Source organism: Homarus americanus, unplaced genomic scaffold, assembly GCF_018991925.1.
Source record: "Homarus americanus isolate GMGI-L3 unplaced genomic scaffold, GMGI_Hamer_2.0 scaffold56754, whole genome shotgun sequence".
Lineage (NCBI taxonomy): Eukaryota > Metazoa > Arthropoda > Malacostraca > Decapoda > Nephropidae > Homarus > Homarus americanus.
This window is the reverse complement of record NW_024718384.1, coordinates 25595-49592: the sequence shown is the minus strand read 5'-3', so window position 1 is coordinate 49592 and position 23998 is coordinate 25595. Positions and strand designations below refer to the sequence as shown.

The 23998-nt window shown below is 39.6% G+C and overlaps 1 protein-coding gene across 1 annotated transcript in view; it reads left to right on the top strand.

The window, feature by feature from the left end:
- The window catches only part of LOC121859671, a gene marked incomplete at its 3' end in the record, with an annotated part of 43865 nt that overhangs the window by 5698 nt on the left and 14169 nt on the right, over positions 1-23998 (top strand). Inside the window, exons 2-3 of the mRNA XM_042356593.1 lie at positions 14642-14759; positions 14938-15050. Coding sequence (XP_042212527.1) covers positions 14642-14759; positions 14938-15050 — 231 coding nt within the window. The remainder of the gene's footprint in view (positions 1-14641; positions 14760-14937; positions 15051-23998) is intronic.

The window sequence follows — 23998 nt, the reverse complement described above, 5'->3', positions numbered from 1 at the left end:
GTATTTACTTGCTGGGTGCCACAATGATGCACAAGACCGATAACTCCAACATGGAAGTTTTCATCACTATTCTCAATTTCATGTCTGGAAAATGTAAGTTTTTGTCACTGATGTCTATATTTAATGTTGTGGAAGGACTAGGGACGACCATGGTCAGGGAATGATCAGATGACAGATGTAATTTAACGTGCTTCATAGCTGGATGGCGGAGTTCTTGATAATACAGTCTCTCCTCGACTTACGACAACCCGGACATACGACCGCCATGGTCGTATAAAATATTTTTCACATTACGTATTTTCGAGTCCCGACGTTTGGTCGTAATGTGACGCTGTATGATAGCTTGGGCTGGGCCGCCTCGTGGTGTACAGCATCCACGCCGTAGCCCGCTCAGTTGGTGTTAGTGATTACGCTGTGTACTGACAAAATTTTTGTTTGTATTTCCCTTTAAAATGGCTGGCAAGTGTAAAAGTGAGAGTTCTCGTGGTGCTGAGAAAAGGAGAGTCAATTACTTTGAGATGAAAATGAAAATAATAATGCAATATGAAAATGGAAAAACGGTAGCAACCATTTCACGCGGTCTTGGCTTCTCTTACTCAACGATATCAAAAATTTTGAAGGACAAGGAACGAATTCATGAGGTAGTGAAAGGATCAACACCTATAAAGGGAACAATAATAACGAAGAAAAGACAAGGTCTCCTTCATGAGATGGAGAAATTACTTGAGACTTGGATGGAGGATCAGTTGCAAAAGTGTGTACCCTTAAGCCTTCTAACCATACAGGCTAAGGCAAGAAGCCTTTTCAAAAGCCTGAAAGAGCAGGCAGGAGATGAGTGCGACCAAAACTTCACAGCAAGTCATGGGTAGTTCCAAAGGTTTAAGAAATGTTACAATTTGCACAGTGTAAAGGTGAGTGGAGAGGCAGCAAGTGCTGATGTGGGTGCTGCTGAAGCTTTTAAGGAGGAGCTAGTTCGTGTCATCGTGGAGGGAAATTAGTTGCCTGAGCAAATATTAAATGTGCATGAAACTGGCTTATTCTGGAAGCGCATGCCAGAACGGACATACATCCACAAAGAGGCGAAAACCATGCCGGGATTCAAGGCATTCAAGGACCGAATCACACTTCTGTTAGGGGGGGGGGGAATGTAGCTGGTTTCAAGGTAAAACCCTTCATGATATACCATTCAAAGAGCCAACCCAAGGGCTTTTAAACATGTCAGCAAGCACACACTGCCAGTGTTTTATCGCAGTAATAAGAAAGCAATGGATGACCCTAGTACTGTTAGAGGATTGGTTCCTGAGTTGTTGCATTCCACGAGCCAAGGAGTATTGTCTGCAACAAGGGATTGCTTTCAAGATTTTATAATTTTAGATAATGCTCCAGGACACCCACCACACCTGAACGACCTGCACCCCGATGTTAAGGTAGTCTACCTTCCACCTAACACCTCTATCATCCAACCCATGGATCAAGGTGCTATTGCTGCTTTTAAAGCGTATTATTTATGTACGACCTTAGCTCAGGCTATTGCTGCTACTGAAGGTGAGAAAATGCTCGAGAGTTTTGGAAGGACTACAACAAAGAACATAGCTGCAGCATGGGATGAGGTTACAGGTCAGTGCATGAATGGAATATGGAAGAAAGTCCTGAAAAGATATGTGAACAGTTTCAAAGGACTTAATGAAGATGAAGCAATTTCTGAGATTAGTAACAAGATAGTGCAGATGGGTAAACAGCTGGAGTTAGAAATTGATAATGAAAATGTTGAGCAGTTGGTGGAAAGTGTAGCAGAAGAGCTAAGTAACGAGGATCTTATTGAACTGGAGGCACAGAAATTTGCAGAAGGAGAAGAGAGACAAAATGTAAAGAAGAACCTGCACCCCCCAAAAAGTTTTCAGTGAAACAAGTGGCAGAGGCATTTGCTACTATTAATAAGAGGATGTAAATGTTTGAAGAAATGGATCAAAATGTTGAGCATTTTGCAAAAGTTGACAGACTGACCCAAGATGCACTTGCTTGCTACAGGGAGATTTACAATGAAAAGAAAAGGCAAACTGTGCAGTCTAAATTGAACACATTTTCTAACAAGTCCCCCACTGCTGTCTCCTCACGCTCCACCACTGCTGCCTCTTCACTCCCTAAAGATGATCCAATACCTTCAACAAGCAAGTATGTTAGCCTGTCTGAAGTAAGTGAACTTAATGACCCACCCAGCCCTGTCTCCTCCTCTGCTTCATCCAATTAATGTAGTTTCCATGCTTAATTAAAATATTATTGAGGCCCTGTGTGCATTCAGGTGACTACATTTATGGTAAGTGCACAGTAACACTTTATTCATTTTTCATTATTGATTACTACTTCTACTGTACTGTATTTCATTTTAGAATTTCTATGTAGGGTCTCTCCTCGACTTACGACGGGGTTCCGTCCCGACGACCAGGTCGTAAGTCGAATAGGCGAAAATAATACCTGTACTGTACATAGAAATTCTAAATTGAAATATAGTACAGTATAGTCTTGGTTTACGCGGTTGGTCATTTACACGGTGCCTGTCCAGACGCGCCAATTATTAGTGTTGTGGTACATTCCTGAATTTACGCAGGAAGCGGCGCGGGCAAGCTGCGCGCTAGGCCGCTCTTACATCACCACTGATGTCAGATGACGTTTCCGACTGTGATTGGGCCACGAATCCTTACCATCCACGCATCCCCTCCGCCACGAGCTGTGATTGGTGTAATTTAACTTAGCGTGCGCTGCCACCGGAGGGAATAAGTCCCTGTCCTTCGATGCGTCAGTCCCATTGTTCTCCGTCTCTGCGTATACAGTGCTCCCTCGTGCCCGCTAATCCGCTCAACAATGACTTCCGCTGGACCCTCACCCAGAGAAACCTTGAACTACCTGGCCCAAGCCGCCCCAAACCCAAGAAGGTGCGACGCGCCTTAAGCTATGAAACCAAGTACAAAATCGTCCAGAACTTGGAGAAAGGCATGAGGCAGGTGGATCTCGCCCGACAACATGGCGTAAATGAATCGATGAACCGCACCATCGAGAAAGATGCCGCCAAGATCAAAGAACACATGTGCACCACAAAGTCTGCAGGTACGTCGATGGTGAAATATTGCCACAATAAGGTGCTGCTCAAGACTGAAAGTTTGTTGGTCAGGTCTTGGTGCGTCAGTCAAGTAGGAACATGGCGGTCGACACTCGGGCATTGCAGGACTACGCGAGAGAATTGTACGTATCAGTGGCGAGAAAAATGAGAGTTGCAGAGCGCAAACCCTTCACTGCTTCCGCTGGGTGGCTGCAAAGGTTTCAAACATAATAAGATCACGAACATTGAAATTGTTGGTGAAGGAGCAAGTTCTGACCGGGCTGCAGCTATGAATTTTCCCCCTTTCTTATGAGAAATTATGGCGAAAGGACAGTACACCGACGACCAAGTATTCAACATGGATGAATCCGGGTGTTTTTGGAAGAAATTGCCATCCAAGACCTTCATAGTCATATCTGCGAGCAAGTGTCAGGGCTGGAAGTTGCAGAAGGAGCGCATCACCGTCCTGTTCACCACCAATGCATCCGGCACTTGTAAGCTGAAGTTGTCTGTGATCCACAAAGCCCTCAAGCCGCATGCCTACAAAAATATGGACATGAGCAAGTTAAATGTCCATTGGCTAACCTCACGTAATGCGTGGATGTTCACTGGTCTGTCCCTCTCCTGGTTTGACAACTGTTTCGTTCCTGACGTGAAGAAATTCTGCGAGCAACATAATGTTCCATTCAACATTTTGTTGCTCCTTGACAGCGCACCAGGACACTCGCCCCTATTGCTGGATCGTCACCCCAATGTAAATGTGGTCTTCCTTCCCTCTAACACTATGTCGTTAATCCAGCCCATGGCTCAGGAGTTGATATGCAACGTCAAGTCTGCTTTCTCCGCAAAGAAGTTTCGGCTCCTGAACGACTTCACCAACACCAAGGATGAATTGCAGAACCTCTTGAGTGGCAGCGAGAGCAAGGACGAGGATCCAGAACAAGATTTGGCGGACCATGAAGTGCGAGTCAAGCAGTTTTGGAAACTGTTTAACGTCAAGAAAGCTGTTGATTTCTTGGTGGAGGCATGGGGGCAGCTGTCTGTGGCAACGATTCATCACGCGTGGTGGCATGTGTTGGAGGGTATCCCAGGTAGGAGGCAGAGTCAAGCGGTGGCTGGTGAGGCTCAGTCTGTTGCTGTGGCATTGGACATAGCAAGAGAGGCTGCACGAAGTGTAAGAGCTGCAGGCTTCTCCGAGATCACCAACGACGACATCCTGGAGGTAATCAGGCAACCTGAGGTGACTGCAGAGGAGATGTTAGAAGATGATGACGTTAGTGAACAGCCAGGTGTTACAGGAACAGAAACTGACACATGGTGATGTGAAGGAGGTCATCGAGTTTGCTGAGAAAATCAAGCTCATCCTTGCCAAAGACCCAGTGAATCATCGCTATGAAGTGTCAAATAACCTTCTGTTGAAATCGATGGAGCCGCATGTCTAGATGTATCACGACCACATCAATGCTAGCCGTCAACGAAACATTACTGAGTTCTTCACCCGCAACCCACCACAGCCACAGCCAGCCAAAGTCAGTGATAGTGAGGATATGGACTTTGAGGGGTTTGATGAGGAGGCCCTGCTAGCCTCTGTGGTGGATAGTGATACAGGTGATACACCTGAGGGCCAATAATCTGCCCTCTGCCTCGGAACCAACCCCCCATCCCAGTGTGCCCAGCCATCTCTTCTACTAACGTAAGTGTTAAAAAACCTAATATTATTGATATTTCTCTTATATATTACCGTATTTTTCGGCTTAAAAGACGCACTTTTTATGACAAAAATATACCTCGAAAATACCATGCGTCTTCCAGGACACTAGTCGATGAGTTGTAGCAGAGGTTTTTGAAATCAGCCCCTTACAAGGACTGTTACCTCATTACAGTACTTAACAATTACAAGTATTCTCTATACAGTACTATAAAACTATTGATTTAACCAATATTGTTGTTATAGTGCAAAAAGAAAAATAATTAAACCCTTGCTGCTGTGCGGTTTGTTTACTAATGGCAGTGGTGCGGCAGCGCCATCTATTGAGGAATTGCTAAAGGTTGTCTGCTGGTCTCAAATGCAGGAATGTTTGTTTCTTTATATGTAGGCTCTCATATTTGGACACCTATTTACAGGAGGCTCTCATATTTGGACACCTATTTACAGTAGGCTCTCATATTTGGACACCTATTTACAGTAGGCTCTCATATTTGGACACCTATTTACAGTAGGCTCTCATATTTGGACACCTATTTACAGTAGGCTCTCATATTTGGACACCCATTTAGACTGTAAAAACCCCACAAAATTAAAATCTTCCAAATTTAAATACACCTTCGTCATCCAAGTCAAAACACACACACAACAACATTGGCTGTCCTTATGTTTTCAACTTTATTACCACTGGTGGGTAGATATCTTTTTTTAATTCAGAAACATTAATTAAAATATATATGAACAGTAAATAAGTGTTGCTTTCATATTCTTACGTAGAGTAAATATGATATGTTTACACATGTGCTCACTTATATACGTGATCTCACTTTTTTTTTTTACCCTTAATACAGCTAGACCCCGACTTACGACGGGGTTAGGGAACCAAATCCAGGTCGTAAGTCCGACATATATAAATTATTATTATTATTATTATTTTTTTTTTTTAATAAAAAATCTACAATGAAATACAGTACAGTAAAAGTAATAAATAATGAGGAATGGATACAGTGTGACTGAGCACTTACCTTTAATGTAGTCAGCTGAATGCACATGGGGCCCCCATAATTTTCTAATTATACATGGAGACTACATTAACTGGAGACGTTTCTGTATAGAAAATGCGTGTCATTTAAAAAAATAAAATAAATTGAATAAAAAATCTGCGGCGGTCGTAAGTCCCGGCGGTCGTAAGTCGTAGCAGTCGTAAGTCGGGGTCTAGCTGTAGTTAGCTACTTCCATTGTTCCATTTACTAACATTAAATAACATTACTTAAAACAACCATACTAATTTTACTACAGCTACAACCAGGGTCTTATTTTCTTCAGTTTTGTATGTAGAACCAATCAGTCACTGGTTTTGTAAACAACAATAACAATGACGTGTTTTAATATTTTTCGTATTATTAATGAATTGTATTGTTCAATTTGCACACATAAACAATGATTCAATCAAAAAGAAATTCAGAAACATTAATTAAAATATATATGAACAGTAAATAAGTGTTGCTTTCATATTCTTATGTAGAGTAATGACGATATGTTTACACATGTGCTCACTTACATATGTGATCTCACTTTTTTTTTTTTTACCCATAATTGTTAGCTACTTCCATTGTTCCATTTATTAACATTAAATAACATTACTTAAAACAACCATATTAATTTTTCTACATTAATTTTAATACAGCTACAATGGAGGACTTATTTTCTTCAGTTTTATAATTATGTAGAACCAATCGGTCACTGGTTTTGCAAAAAAACGATTTGTTTTTTACTTTTATCTTGTTTTTAAATAAAGATTTTTTGTTTTATATAAACGTTGATATACATGTTTACATTTGCTTACCTTCTACTGTTGGAAAATATTTCCCGTCGTTGTCATACCGACAAAAACAAGAGAAAGAATGTAAACACTACAGCCCCTAAGATGTGGAGGTGACCAGGTGTATAAAATGAGTGCTGTAGTAAAGACTTCACCTTCTTATACAGATTTTTTTTTTAAATTGATGAAAATGACGACTGATAAGCAGTTCTAAGTGATGATATTCAAAGAGGTGTGTGTACTTGTGCCAAAGGGCTGCATATCAAGCAACGGTTTCACTGGTGTAGGTGGTAGGCAGCTAATGTACCAAACAAGGAGGTACTACCGACTGGGAAGATATTGGAAGCATAATGTATTGTCTAATGGTAGACCCTGCTGCTATGTGACCAAGACCCAGGTTGATGATCTGACTTTCTGCAGGGTCTCAATTGTTTCTCTTACTTTGACAACACAACATACATACAGGTATATTGTTTCTCACTCGTGATATTTTTTTTCATTTTTGTATTTCTTTATGGTTCTTTATTATTATTATTATTATTATTATTATTATTATTTTTACATTTTTGACCCCTAGGCCCCGATGTGGGTTAGTGACCTGTGCCCAGGTGGGCTAAAACCCGTAATTTTTTTTTTTTTTTTAGAATTTCATTTCCAAAATCAGGGTGCGTCTTCCACGATGCAGCGTCTTCCATGCTGAAAAATACGGTAATTGTGTGTGCATACCATCATAAAATTAAGATGTTATTTTTACTAAAACATACGTATTGTGTCGGAAAAAGAGTAGTCTGGGGGTCGGCCCAGTCTCTATTTCAATTAATCCCATATGTTCTGTTATTTCGTTTATGCATTTCGCATTTTACGCGGACCTCCATGGGTTTAATTGACCCCGTAAACCGAGACTACACTGTACAGCAAAAGTAATAATCAATAATGTTTAACGAATAAAGTGTTACTGTGCACTTACCTTTAATGTAGTCAGCTGAATGCATACGGGGCCTCAATAATTTTTTAATTAAGTATGACGGTGAACATTTAAATATTTTTCCCGCCTCTGCTGACGTTCGTGTAATAATTCAATGTGATAACTGATATTTTAAAATGTTTTTTTGCATAATGTAGTATTACTGATACATAATTTGTCCAAGTATGCCTTATTGTGGGTAAAAATAAGTACGGCTGCTCCTCGACTTATGACGGGGTTAGGGAACCAAATCCAGGTCGTAAGTCGAATTGGTAATAAGTCGAAAATGATTAAATAATACATAGAAAATCGTACATGGGTGTCTCTTTTTCTTCTCAGCACCACAAAACTCTCACTTTTAAGCTTGCCAGCCATTTTAAAGTGAATTACAAAATTTTTTTTGTCAGAACGCCGCACAATCATTAACGCCAGGACTCGAAAATACGTAATTTGACAAAATTTTGGTATGACTGAGGTGGTCATATGTCCGGGTGGTCGTAAGTCGAGGAGTAGCTGTTCAGGTATATATTAAATGCATCCTCCGAAAGCGTGAATTTGCTACCAGAGTTTAACAGTTAATTCATGAATAATACTTCTGATAAACTTCCTACGTGCTCATGTTTGAAATAATGAATGTATGTATCTTTATATAATTTAGCTAAATATCTTTCTCGTCAGAAACGATCATCTCAGCGATTATGAATAAACTCATTTAGAAATACATCATTACTTCAGGACAAAATAGGACAGGTTTGCAACAGCCAATCAACGTAACTCTTTAGGAGGTGGCGGGGCATCTCTTCTCAGCTGAGAAAAAATACACTACAGGTGCTCCTCTACTTGTGAACGAGTTTCGTTCCCGAGGCTTGTTTGTAAGTCCAACTTTACTCCTGTAGATACCAAACATATTGTAAAAAATGAAAAGATTATGAATATTTAGTACAGTATTACCCCGCTTAACGCGCTTTCACTTAACGCGTTTTCGCATATATGCGGTGCCTTGCCAAAGCTGAACTTTCACTTAACGCGGCATTTTTCCACATATACGCGCGGTGAGTGTCCGGCTCGAGAGCTATTTTTAGATTCGCACCACCCCCCACCCTGCCTGACTGCCTGTTTTAGCTCATAAAATTCATACAAATTACCCAGCCAGAATATAATTTACATTGCTGGAATTCTTATAATTTGGTGATCATTTTGAATATAAACAACATATATTTTGCATTAAACATACAATTTTTAGATAAAAATTGTTCTCTAGGTAATGATGTTATCTTTTGTCCAAAATATATGACATTTATATTCAAAATATTCCTGGTCTTACAAGGAATCCAGCAATGTCAATTATATTATCCTAACTTTAGTTTGAGGTATTATTTATTAAAATTTAGTGGTTATCCCACACATCTCCTTGGGACGGTTGGTGGGGGGTGGGGGGGGAGGGAGAGGGAGGGACCGACCGACCGACCATCTGTTACCCGGTGAAGAATTATTTTTTTTTTTAACTGAAGATATTTGTTTTAGCTCATAAAATTCATACAAATTACCCGGTCAGAATATATTTTACATTGCTGGAATTCTTATAATTTGGTGATCATTTTGAATATAAACAACATATATTTTGCATTAAACATACAATTTTTAGATAAAAATTGTTCTCTAGGTAATTATGTTATCTTTTGTCCAAAATATATGACATTTATATTCAAAATATTCCTGGTCTTACAAGGAATCCAGCAATGTCAATTGTATTATCCTAACTTTAATCTGAGGTATTATTTAATACTAAATGTTAAAAAGTCTTGAATGGAGGATTGGTGGGGGGAGGGTTGGGACTGACCACGCGGTTGGAAGAGGGGGGGAAGGCAAGGTGGGGTACTTTGATTGACAGATAGTGTCGAAGAATATTTTTTTTTTTTTATTAACTGAAGATATTTGTTTTAGCTCATAAAATTCATACAAATTATCCGGCCAGAATATAATTTACCATACAATTTTTAGATAAAAATTGTTCTCTAGGTAATTATGTTATCTTTTGTGAAAATATATGACATTTATATTCAAAATATTCCTGGTCTTACAAGGAATCCAGCAATGTCAATTATATTATCCTAACTTTAGTTTGAGGAATTATTTATTACTATACCTGGTTTTCCCCAAAAATTTCTCAGAGGAAGAGCCAGCAGTGTAGTGTGAGAAGAGGGAGGGAGTTGAGTCCATTATTTGAATGGACATTAACTTAGCGACTGTATTTCTCATTTCTTAAGTATTAATTGTGTGCATGTACCATCATAAAATTAAGATGTTATTTTTACTACAACATAGTTATTTGTCGCAAAAGTGGAGTTTGGGGTCGGGCTGGGTTCTATTGGAATTAATCCCATATGTTCTGTTATTCACTTAACGCGGTTTTCACTTAATGCGGACCCTCTGGTTCAATTGATCATAAGTAGGGGTACAACTGTACAGCTATACCTTTAATACAGCTAAAACCTGGCTCACCCTTTTGTTTGTTCTATCTGTAATTTCTTCAAAATAATCGTCTCATCCACATTAAACACCTGTTCTGGCAGGTAACCCTCAGTGATGATGTTTGTATCTCTGAAAGTTTGTAAGTTGAGCTTCTTAAGTAGAGGAGCACCTGTATAGTGATGTTTCCTTATTATTTCACACTATTATACTTAACAATATTATAAATCTCTGGCTAATAATAGGGACGGAAAGATAAATAATGATAGGCAAATGAGTTTTTATTATTTCATTTGGGGGGGTGTAAGACGAGTGTTTTTGGTGATCATTAACTTGTTTTACAGTATTAGTCCATAATAATAAGAAAATTTGGCAGAAAAATGCTGTTATTGTTGGTTTGAAGATCAAACAACCATACATGACGGGTAGTTATTCTCATTTAACTCGCGATAAAATAATAACTATTCACAGAACTGACTTCCAGTTTTCACAGTTCGCTAGGAGAGGGTTTGAGCTGCATGATCAAAAAAACCCTAGTTTAAAAACAACAAAGTTATGGTTGTTTGAACTTCAAATAACTTTAAATAAATTTTTCTCCGCTTTTTAAATTTGGCGCTTCATCCTCTTCTAATGCTGAGCGCATTGAATGTATCACACACACACACACACACACACACACACACACACACACACACACACACACACACACACACACACACACACACACACACACACACACACACACACACACACACACACACACACACACACACGCACACACACGCACGCACGCACACACACACACACACACACACACAAACACACACACATATATATACTTGTCAACCGCCGGAGACAAGACGTGTCTTAGCCCTTAAGGCGCCCCGGGTTTAGCAGCCAGGCTGAGCGCTCCGTTATATCCCAACGCCTCTACCAGCCTTACTGCTACACCGGATCTATTCAGCAAAAACATTCTAGTGATTAGTGAACGATTGATTAATGAAAGCAGTGTTCCTATAGTGCACTTAAGGAAAAGTACAGCAGTGTAATACTGACTGTGACTGGACCCGATCTAACCTGACCGACTTCTTTCAGCAAAACATTCAAGTCATCAGTGCGAATAATAAGCAATTATCATACAGTGTCCGATAGTGCACCCTGGCGAAAAGTCAGACAGTGGGCACTTTATTGGTCACCTTCAAAGCAAAGCCAGTGACAAGGACCATCGCGGGTGTTTATATATATCGGAAAACTATGTCGGCGTAATCTCTAAGCATTGTAATAAAGACCCACGGCTCCCACGACTGACAATATTAACAGATATCTACTCAGTGTCAGTGGCCCCTCAGCGCCGCCAGCGATTCTGGCATACCGAGACAAAACACTCAACCGCCCACATCAGATATCAACAGATGCGCCAGCTCAATCACTCACTCCCCGACAAGACTCTGTACCATCTAAAGCGTGGGGGAACTGCTATCCTGGTGGCAGTGTTATCGCCATGACGTAAGTCACTGAACATATTCCACGCCAACAGAAGCTGTAGACAAGGCCATACACATAAGCTTCCATTAGACCAGAAATCGCATTAGGAAACCGGAGAAACCCACCCCCTGACAGAGACCGTATTCACTACACTGAAGTTCCACAGATATGGCATGATCTCCGCCTACTGCTATCAAACGCCACTTCCCTAGCTAACAAATTTGACTATTGGTAACTACAGTCAGGGTCAGCCGAGCGCCGCTGCCATATGAGGCTTGGCAAATTGTGCCTGAAACGGGTTATATTGAGGGATTATCAACCCTTTTCATCACCTCTATCCACAGGGCACGGAGGGGCAGCGTTCTCTTCTGTCAACATGACCTATGTTCACACGCCCTGGATGCGAAGTCCCAGCAGAGAAGCCATTATGGGTACGTGTTGTGCCACGGGCCCACCCGCCACACACTGCTTCCCATCATAATCTGTGTGGCATACCATCCGCCGCTTTCACCCACCAGAGACACCATCGATCATCTCATTACCACCTCAGACCACCTCAGAGTTAGGTACCATGTGCCAAGTTAGTATTATGTGGGGATTATAATGAAATTGACACCACTGATATCCAGGACCAGCTTATCACTATCACAAGTTGTGAATCACACACGGCCCAAACACACTTTGACCTTATCTTTGACTGACTGATGACTGCCAGGCAATTAACCACACTCAACTAATGCTCTATCGGGTGTGAAGCACACACTTATCAGTGCTTCAGTCCCCACACCACTCAAGTACAGAGACCCTACATCACATTCCACAGGCCGACATCGACTCTGAAAAGCGCCGCGTGATAGTCGTTCACCATCCATGTGGACTGAAGTACTTAGTGCGGATGACGTGGAAACCAAATGGATAAATTATACCAACACCACCACGGAAGTTCACTCACCACTCTTCCTCAGAAGTCCGGCCAGATCTCACCCAGTTGACTTGCCCTGGATCACACCGGATCAAAAGACTTATGCAATGAGACAGAGCCATCTCAATGACCACATCCGCTACAGGTCCTTTGGTAAACCCAGTCATCCGCAAATACGCACTGCAAAGAAGTCCCACTACCCAACCAAATTACAACACCTGAAGCAGATCAACATCAAGTCAATGAAGTGGTAAGCTTAAAGAACTCTAGGACTAAACAACAATAAGAAACACCCTCCCCTTCCTTAGCCACATCTCTGCCAAATGTTGACGCAGCTGAGCAATCAAATAACCATTTTCACATTATATGCCAGACGCCTCCCTGGCTTAACACAACCACTCTCCCTGCTTACCTACCAGCCCCCTTCCCACTGACTTAGTAGGAAAAATTCTGAAGTACCCAAAACGCCTGGACAAACTAAAATTAAAATGCTCTACCATTTCATTGACTTACCAATGAAACTCTTCTGGCGAGCTTTTCCCTTAGCTTGTTAAACCCCTATGCTCCATCATCAGTCAAGCCAGATGCCCAGCTGACTGGAAGACCTCTTATGTATCAACACCAGTGCCCAAGTCAACCAGCCCACAATCCTTAAACCAGCTATATTCCATTGCAATCAATTCCCCAATACCCAGCCTCCAATCTGTGAAAGTTTTCAGGTTCGACTGGGCTTATGCTGATATTGCAAGGAGTTGTAGACCGTTAAGTACAGGAAAACTTCCTCCACCACCTTCACCGTCTTGTCAGCTTTCTTGATTACATATACCGCCATCTCGAGAAACGAAAAACGTTCTTGTAGCTGCCGCCTCATTGATTTCACTTAAAGCATTCGACCGAGCTGATTCACATAATCATCAACAGCTTATTGACCTCGCTCGAGAAGTTCTATACCATGGCCATAGACTTCCTCAGTGACCGACGCCAAGCTGTACGCTTCCGAGGGGCTGTCTCCACCTTTCAGTCACTCACCTGTGGCGTCCCCCAAGGCACCAAGATGGGACCACTCTGCTTCCTTATGCTTATCAATGATGCCCTAAGAGAAACCCCCTGCTCGCTGGAAATATGTCGACGACTCCACCATTGGGATCAGCGTCAACAATTCTGCTCCCGACTATACCGCCCTTCAGGATTTATTGAACAGTCTCCAAAACTGGGCCACCAACAACCATGTCACCATCAACCATACCAAGACCATGGTTATGCACATCAACCTCTCCTCCGACATTGTTCCACCTCCTTCCATTACTCTAGGTCCGAACACACTCCAGGTTGTAGATTCTACGAAGCTCCTCGGCGTCACCATAGACAACAAACTAAATTGGAAACCACACGTCAGTGAAGTTGTCAAATCCTCCAGTTTCCGTCTCCACCTCCTCCGCCGACTCAAGTTCTCGGAGTTCCTGCACCTGAGCTCCTGCAAGCTTACACAACATTCATACTCCCAAGTCACCCATATGCCTCCCCTACCTGGTCTTCCTCCCTAAATGCCACACAATGTAAACACCTAGAAAAAGTGCAAAAGAGGGCATGCAAGATTATTCTCTCCCCTTCCTACTCCACATATCAAGAAGCGCCCAACACACTGACCCTTTCGACTCTCACTGACCATCACCACGACCTCATCTGCAAATTTGGTAAGAAACTTCTACACCATCCCCGACACCGGGTCCTACTACCACCTGAGATCCCTAGCCTGAGAATTGCTGTTCGACACCACAACCGCATCCAGCCCATACGTGCACGAACTGAATGCTATCAGAACAGCCCAGTCCCAACCATTGTAAAAATTATCAATAACTTGTAAGAAACCAGTGTATTCACTCCCAGTAAATACTACTTCTTGCACTGTCACTATGTTGAAATGCCCTGTAGTTTGAGCTTTTCCCCATCTAGTTATTATATATCTTATTTGTATCACTTATGTTACTTGTATATTATTTGTAATTCGAAACCCATTCCCCAAATATGTAACTGTATATTTTTAGCCTTCTGGCTGCCAAGCTCTTTCAATAAACCATTAATTATTATTATTATTATTATTACACACAAATAATATATATATATTTAGTTGTGTGAAAAAAGATTAAAGAAAGTATATTATCATAAGTTTTCTTTTACAGAAAAGTTGCATACTACTCCCACAAGGAAAGAACGGCTATCCTTGATTACATCAGCAAAACGAAGAGGTTCAAGGACATAAAAGGCAGATTGCTTTGGCAGGATATGGCAGAGGCCCAGGTAATACTACACCTCTTACTGCAGTACCTGTTCCTGTTATAACACATGAACCATCATGATTATTAATACTCTACTTGTTTTATGCAGGTAAACTTCAGATGTAGTTAATGTATGTCTGTCTTATTATGACTCATAGTCATATGAATTTAAACTGACAAAATATTAATCTTAATTTCAGATATGTCCTGGCAGAACATGGCAGTCCTTAAAAGAACATTTTCTTAAGCGCATTATTCCAAACCTCAGGCACACTGAGCCATCCGACAAAGTAACAAAGCATATCTACTTCCCGTAAGTACATGTTATAACACTGAGCGACAGTGATGGGAATAAATATACGTACTGTAGTATAGTACATGCTGTATGTATCCTAGGGTAGGAATATGTTATTTATAATGTCGCATCCTTTCCACCACCACCTTTCCAGGGGCAGATCCAGGTATATCAAGGGGGGCAGGGGTGCATTTACATGATGAGCACAGCAAGCCCACCCAGCTGGAGGTTTGTGGGGTGCTGTAAGGCCCCCTCTTTTTTTTTAATCTGATCAATATCATGGGCATTATGATGCCATTTTGAAGCCATGTGCACTTACTATTAGAAGATATTTTGAGGTTAATAGTAATTAATTTCTACTATACAAAAATGACTGAGTACAATACTGCATTATAGAGAAATATTGGATTTTTTTTTATGAAAAGGGAAGGTTCTGGGGAGCCCCTCCCCCCTGATCTGGCCCCTGCTTTCCTAGTCTGTGCTGTGGAGTTAGTAACTCTAGTTATAAGAGCTGCTCTGTATTAAACCTGTGGAAGAGGCATGGAAGCAGGAGTTGTAGAGACAATGATGATGAGATAATTGTACCAATAGCTCCCACTTGTAAACAATACCTATATATAATGTACTCAGTCAAAAGGCACTTAGAGTAAACATTGAGTGTTCAACAGTATAGGTACTGGGAGGGGTCAAAGGCAAACACATAGTAGAATAAAGTATATATTATTAAATACAGTCGGCCCTTAACATACGCGGGGATTAGGTAACAGAGATACCCGTGAATGTTAAAAATCCGTGTACTATTGCTGCCCCCCCAAAAAAAACCCTGGCCCCCCATGTCTTTATTTACTGAATTTACCTGTGTGTAGTTTGCATTTTTAAGACCAAATAATTTGGCAAAAAATTGGGGGTCGACCTCTAAACGGTTAATAGTTTCGTAAGGTTGAAAAATATTTACCCGTAACTACCAGTAAACAATGGAAACGACACACCAACGCACCACCAGCTGTGAGTGTCGGTACAGTTGCCAGGGCAGATCTCTTGCGTCATCATAGCAAGCCCAAAGTAGCCAAATCCATGGTATGGTAGCACAGGACGATGTAAAACATAAAGTATTCATTTTTTAAAGTTTATTTATAGAGACATAAATATTTGTTCCTTACATTTGAAACATCAATCTTTGTTAATTAAATTTGAAACAAAAGAAAACTACGATACCGTATTTCTAAATACCGGGTATTTTCATTAAAATATTACAGCACAAGTATATTTTACCTTAACTGTGACTGAATGAATATATTCTCAGAAATAAATACAGTAGTACCCCGATTTACGCGGTCAATTGAACCCATGGGGTACCACGGAAAGTGAAAACCGCGTAAAGTGAACAACAGAACATATGGGATTAATTCCAATAGAGACTGGCCCGACCCCCAAACTCCACCTTTTCAGACACAATACCTACGTTGTAGTAAAAATTACATCTTAATTTTATGATGGTATGCACACACAATTTATAATTAAGAGAAATATCAATAATATTAGTTTTTTAACACTTACATTAGTAGAAAAGATGGCTGGGCACACAGGGATGGGGGGGTTCCTTCCGAGGCAGAGGGCAGATTATTGGCTCTCACCTGTATCACTTGTATCAATTGTATCACTATCCACCACTTAGGCTTGCAGGGCCTCTTTGTCAAACCCCTCAAAGTCCATATAAGTCCATATCCTCACTATCACTGACTTGGGCCGGCTGTGGTGGGTGGCGGGTGAAGAACTCGGTAATGTTTTGATGAATGGGCGACCTTGTGCGCATCCTGCCCGCGCCGCTTCCCACGTATATGAGTAGATGCACCGCGTAAAGTGAAAGTCCGGTTCTGGCGAGGTACTCGTTTTTTTTAATAGTTTTTCGTTAAAATATTGTTATATTACAATGGTATTCTATTCATACTGTGCTTGATATAATGCATTCACGAAAATGAAATTTTTGCTGAAATGACGTACGTATTACAGTGGAAAGTGGGATAAAATCGTGACGAAAACAATGACTTTCGCTTTCTTTCATTCAAAAGATGTTACCGTAATCGCTTTTCGAATGGTTTTCAGTTAAAAAACTGTTGTATTACGAATAATATTCTATCCTAATTGACTTGAATAAATACTACGATACCATATTTCTGAATATTTTCATTAAAATCCATCAAAATCATTTTCCTTGTCATCGTCTGCAGCACCAAACAGCTTCTCCCAGTCCTCTCCTTGAACAGGGCTAGAGGGTACGTGTTTTTCGAATCGTTTTCAGTTAAAAAACTATTACATCACACGTATATTTTACCTAAACTGCACCTGAATGAATATATTCTCGGAAATAAATAGTAGTTTTGCTGAAACGTGATGTATTTCAATGTAAAATAGGATAAAATACATGACGAAAACAAAACACTTTACCTAACCTTCCGATGTTCTTGAGATGTTACTCGTTTTTTTAATAGTTTTCGGTTAAAATTCTGTTATATTACAATGATATTCTATTCATACTGTGCTTGATATAATACATTCACGGAAATGTAATATTTTTGCTAAAATGACGTACGTATTACAGTGGAAAGTGGGATAAAATCGTGACGAAAACAATGACTTTCGCTTTCTTTCGTTCAAAAGATGTTACAGTAATCGCTTTTCGAATGGTTTAGTTAAAAAACTGTTGTATTACTATAATATTCCCTCCTAATTGACTCGAATAAATACTTGAATGGAAATATAAAATATTTTTGTTGAAACTACCCGCGTTTCAGTGTAAAGTGTCGTAATAATAAATGGTAAACAATTTGCCTTCGGCACTCGTGTTTCATGCACGGCGAGCCTCAGTTTATAGGACGTAGAGCGTTTTTAGTGAAGGTTTTGTTGTTCCATTACCCTCAAAAACGTGGGTCGAACTATAAACGAGGAATATCATAAATTAACGATTTCTTGGTCAATAAATCAGGTCGACCTATAAACGAGGGGGGTTATAGACGAGTATATACGGTACTGTATACCAGTAATAGAATTAACAAAACATTAAATATAAACTAAATACAGTGCTGTACTGTACAGTATACTGTATAATAATAAATAAAAAAACAATTTACTTTGAGTTGTGAATGTCATATTCACGGATGCTTTGTTTACATATTAAACAGGTGATTGCAGAAGTAGTCGATGATGACATGCCATATTCTTTACAGAGTGCATTGGTTCTAATGCCTTCTTCATGTTTCATAATAATTTCTGCACTGTATATTATCAATATGTTAACTAAATTTCAGAATGACCAATAATTTTAATGTAAAAATGCAAAAATGTTCTAGAGACCAACAGAATTGATGTTTACTCAACTGTAAACACAGTTAACTGAGAAGCGTTGTTGGGTGATTCAATGAGCTGATGGCTGCACAAAAACTGTTCCCTGTACTGTATATATTATCAATATGTTAACTAAATTAGAATGACCAATAATTTTAATATAAATAATGCAAAAATATTCAAGAGACCAACTTTCTTGATATTTACTCCACTGGGAACGAATGTAAACATAGAATCAATAACTTATGACGGGGTTAGGGACCCAAATCCAGGCCATAAGTCGGAAATGCAAAATATAATACATATAGAATCTAAAATGAAATACAGTACAGTGGTCCCTCGGTTAACGAGCACAATCCGTTCTAGAAGGTTGCTCGTTAACCGAAAAACTCGTTAACCGAAACCATCGTTTCAATGGGTTTTTGGGTAATTGGTTCCAGCTCACCGAAAATTGCCTAATTTCAACAAAAAAGGTAGAAAAGTACACTTACTTTGAGGTGTGTATGTAGAAGGCTCCTGGATGATGATGATGGGAATTAGAATGGTGGAGGAGAAGGCATTGGGGTGGAAGAGAAGTCACCCCATGGTGCCATTTCACCCATGAAATATTAGTTCTCTTGGTGCAATTCAAGATTATTTTCTTTAAATCAACACTGCACTGCATTATATATTGTCAATATGTAAAATAAATTTCAAAATGACCAATAATTTGCTTGCAAAAACAGAAAAAAGGCATTTAGTTGAAGAGAGTCTCAAGCAAGATGTTACCTCCACTGAAAAGATACAAAGACTGACGCCTGTATGGTGTGTTGAGAGGCTGGATGGCACGCATAAAACTAGTTTCATTACCTTCAATTATGTTCAATAATTGTTAAAATGGGTAAAAAATTTAATATTAAACTTTTAAAATTATTGAATAGTATAAACTTCTTGATATTTGCTAAAATGGTAAGGAATTTAAGCCCTAGAACCGATTACTGCATTGGCGAACTAATACTACAGCTGGTGGACCGCCAAATGCAAGCGAAATCATGTTCAGTTTGGCTCGTAAGAAACTCGTTAACCGAAGTTAAGAATCTTATGGAAGGCAACTCGTTAACCGAAATCTCGTTAACCAAGGCGCTCATTATCCGAGGGACCACTGTACAGTAAAAGTAGTCAATAATGAAGAATGGATACAGTTTTACTGTGCACACAGGGGCCTCATAATTTTCTATTTACTGGTATACATAGAAACTATATTAATTGGATGAAGCAGAGGAGGAGACAGGGCTGGGTGGGTCATCAATGTCGGTTTCTTCAAACAGGTTTATGTACAGGGGAAACTTGCTGGTTGAAAGTATTGGATCATCTGTAGGGAGTAAAGAGGCAGCACTGGTGGGACGTGAGGAGACGGCAATGGGGAACTTCTTAAAATAGATGTCCAATTTAGACTGCACAGTTTGCTTTTTCTTTTCATTATAAATCTCCCTGTAGCAAGCAAGTGCATCTTGGACCACCAGTCTGTCAACTTTGTCAAAATGCTCATAATTTTGATCCATTCCATCAAACATTTGCATCCCCTTATTAATTGTAGCAAATGCCTCTGCCATTTGCTTCACTGAAAATTTTTTTGGGAGTGCAGGTCCTTCTTCTACATTTATTCTCTTCTTCCTCTGCATTTTTCTGTGCATCCAGTTCGATAAGATCCCCGTTACTTGGCTCTTCTGCTACACTTTCAACCAACTGCTCAACATCTTCATTATCAATTTCTAACTGAAGCTGTTTACCCAACTCCACTATCTTGTTACTAATCTCAGAATTTTCTTCATCTTCGTTAAATCCTCTGAAACTGTTCACATATCTTTTCAGGACTTTCTTCCATATTCCATTCATTCATTGTTCTGTAACCTCATACCATGCTGCACTAATGTTCTTTATACTGTACATTTGAAAATGTTGTTGTCCTTCCAAAACTCTGAGAGTTTTCTCATCTTCAGTTGCAGCAACAGCCTGAGCGAAGGGTGAACGTAAATAATTAGCTTTAAAAGCTGCAATGGCACCTTGATTCATGGGTTGGATGACAGAGGTAGTGTTAGGTGGAATATAGATTACCTTTTCATCGGGGTGCATGTCGTTCAGGTGTGATGGATGTCCCGGAGCATTATCCAAAATAAACAAAATCTTGAATGCTATCCTTTGTTGCAGACAATATTCCTTGGGTCGAGGAATGAAACAAGTCATGAACCAATCCTCAAACAGTACTAGGGTCATCCAGGCTTTTCTTGTTACTTCGATAAAACACTGGCAGTGTGTGCTTGCTGACATGTTTAAAAGCCCTTGGGTTCTCTGAATGATAGATCATGAAGGGCTTTAGCTTGAAACCAGCAACATTCCCCCCCAACAGAAGTGTAATTCTGTCCTTGAATGCCTTGAATCCGGGCATTTTTTTTGCCTCTTTGTGGATGTATGTCCGGTCAGGCATGCGTTTCCACAATAATCCAGTCTCATCCACATTGAATATTTGCTCTGGCAAATAATTCCCTTCCACAATCACATCATCTAACTCCTCCTTAAAAGCTTCGGCAGCACCAACATCGGCACTAGCTGCCTCTCCACTCACCTTTACATTATGTAAACTGTAGCGGTTCTTAAATCTGTTAAACCACCCATGACTTGCTCTGAAGTTTTGCTGGCACTTATCTCCTGCCTGCTCCTTCAGACTTTCGAAAAGGCTTCTTGCCTTAGCCTGTAGGGTTAGAAGGCTTAAGGGTACATGCGTCTGTATCTGGTCTTCCATCCTTGTCACAAGTAATTTTTCCATCTCATGAATGGGACCTTGTCTTTTCTTTGTTATTATAGTTCCCTTTATAGGTGGTGATCCTTTTACTACCTCACGAATATGTTCCTTGTCCTTCAAAATAGTGGATATGGTCGAGTGCGAGAAGCCTAGGTCACGAGAAATGGTTGCTACAGTTTTTCCATTTTCATGCTGCATTATTGTCTTCATTTTCATCTCAGAAGTAATTGACTGTCTCCTTTTCTTCTGAGCACTACCAGCACTCTTACTTGTATGCTTTCTAGTCATTCTAAAATGAATAATATAAAAAAACAAATAAAAAATAATGTCAGTACACAGCGTGATCAGTTATGATACATTGATAGCCATACATGAACTAAGGTCTCTATGGTGGGTGCTGTACCCACGAGGCTTACCCAAGCCACGCGTGGACGCTCTGGCACGGGATGGAAACGTTTCGGTTAGAAAAGACACGCGTCATTTGAAAAAAATTTTGGTACTGACTGCGGCGGTGGTATATGCGGGTGGTCGTACCGACTGAGGCAGCTCGTAAGTGCTGGTAGTCGTAGGTCGAGTAGGTTGTATGTCGGGGAGTATCTGTATTGTATTGCGTAACTAGCCGATCAGCTGATGAGCACAACAAAACGTGTTTGTCATAAGGATTTCGTTAATCGAAGTTTTGTTCGTTAATCGAACTAAAAATCCTTATCGGAGCTACTGTAAACCACAATTTTGTTAATCGAACCGTTCGTTAACCGAGGGTCCACTGTATGAGAATTGTGGTGTAATTGCATAAAGAAGTGTTAAAGGAGTATTGTGGGAGCTAGGGCAGAGAGCCACCCACTCCTCCAGCTGCTCCCAGATAAACATTTGTCTTCCACATAGAATATACTTCTACACTTCAATGTTCTTATTCTTATCTTTATACAGTGGGTATGCTATAACGAACGGATCCTACTACGAATATTCCTATAACAAACGGTTTTACCTATAAAATTGAGAATGCTATAACGAACGAAACTCCTACAACGAACATTATTTAAATTATTATTTTTTCCCTAATTTATTGATTTTTATTACAAGTAATAATGATATTCTTATTTCAGGGTTTAGATGCATATGTATGCACTTGTTTACAATTTTACAATTTTATATTATATTTTTCAGTGTTAAGTGGTTGTATTTAGCCTGAAACAATCTAATCCTATATAACTTAATGAATGCTATAACTAACAAGGTTCTAGAACCAATTAGATTCGTTATAGCATACCCCACTGCCTGTATTTCTTACACCTCATTGTTCTTATTCTTATACGCAGCAGTATATGCACACCTCATTGTTCTTATTCTTATCTTTGCCTGTAGTACTGTACACCTGTTGTTCTTATTCTTATACCTGTAGTACTGTACACACCTCCTTGTTTCTATCTTTATACCTGTAATTACTGTACACACCTCATTGTTCTGTTATATACCTGTAGTACTGTACACCTCATTGTTCTTATTCTTATCTTGTACTATACCTGTAGTACTGTACACACCTCATTGTTCTTATTGTATAACACCTGTAGTACTGTACACACCTCATTGTTCTTATCTTTATACCTGTAGTACTGTATACACACCTCATTGTTCTTATTCTTATACCTGTGATGCTATACACACCTCATTGTTCTTATTCTTATACCTGTATTACTGTACACACCTCATTGTTCTTATTCTTATACCTGTAGTACTGTACTACACCTCATTGTTCTTATTCTTATCTTTATACCTGTAGTACTGTACACACCTCATTCATTTCTTATTCTTATACCTGTAGTGCCTGTACACACCTCATTGTTCTTATTCTTATCTTTATACCTGTAGTACTGTACACACCTCATTGTTCTTATTCTTACCTTCACCTGTAGTACTGTACACCTCATTGTTCTTATTCTTATACTATAGTACTGTACACACCTCATTGTTCTTATTCTTATCTTTATATGCCTGTAGTACTGTACACACCTCATTGTTCTTATTCTTATACCTGTATTACTGTACACCTCATTGTTCTTATTCTTATCTTTATACCTGTAGTACTGTACACACCTCATTGTTCTTATTCTTATCTTTTATACCTGTAGTACTGTACACCTCATTGTTCTTATTCTTATCTTTATACCTGTAGTACTGCTTACACCTCTGTTATTCTTATTCTTATACCTGTAGTACTGTACCTCATTGTTCTTATTCTTATCTTTATACCTGTAGTACTGTACACACCTCATTGTTCTTATTCTTATACCTTAGTACCTTTTACCTCATTGTTCTTATTCTTATACCTGTAGTACTTACACACCTGTTGTTCTTATTCTTATCTTTATACCTGTAGTACTATTTTTACCTCATTGTTCTTATTCTTATCTTTATACCTGTAGTACTGTACACACCTCCATTATTTCTATTCTTATACCTGTAGTGCTTACACACCTCATTGTTCTTATTCTTATCTTTATACCTGTAGTACTGTACACACCTCATTGTTTCTTATTCTTATCTTTATACCTGTAGTACTGTACACACCTCATTGTTCTTATTCTTATACCTGTAGTAGTACTGTACACACCTCATTGTTCTTATTCTTATACCTGTATTTACTGTACACACCTCATTCATTCTTATTCTTATCTTTATACCTGTATTACTGTACACCTCATTGTTCTTATTCTTATCTTTTATATAGCAGTACTGTACACACCTCATTATTCTTATTCTTATACCTGTAGTACTGTACACACCTTTTGATTGTATTCTTATCTTTATACACCCTTAGTACTGTACACACCTCATTGTTCTTATT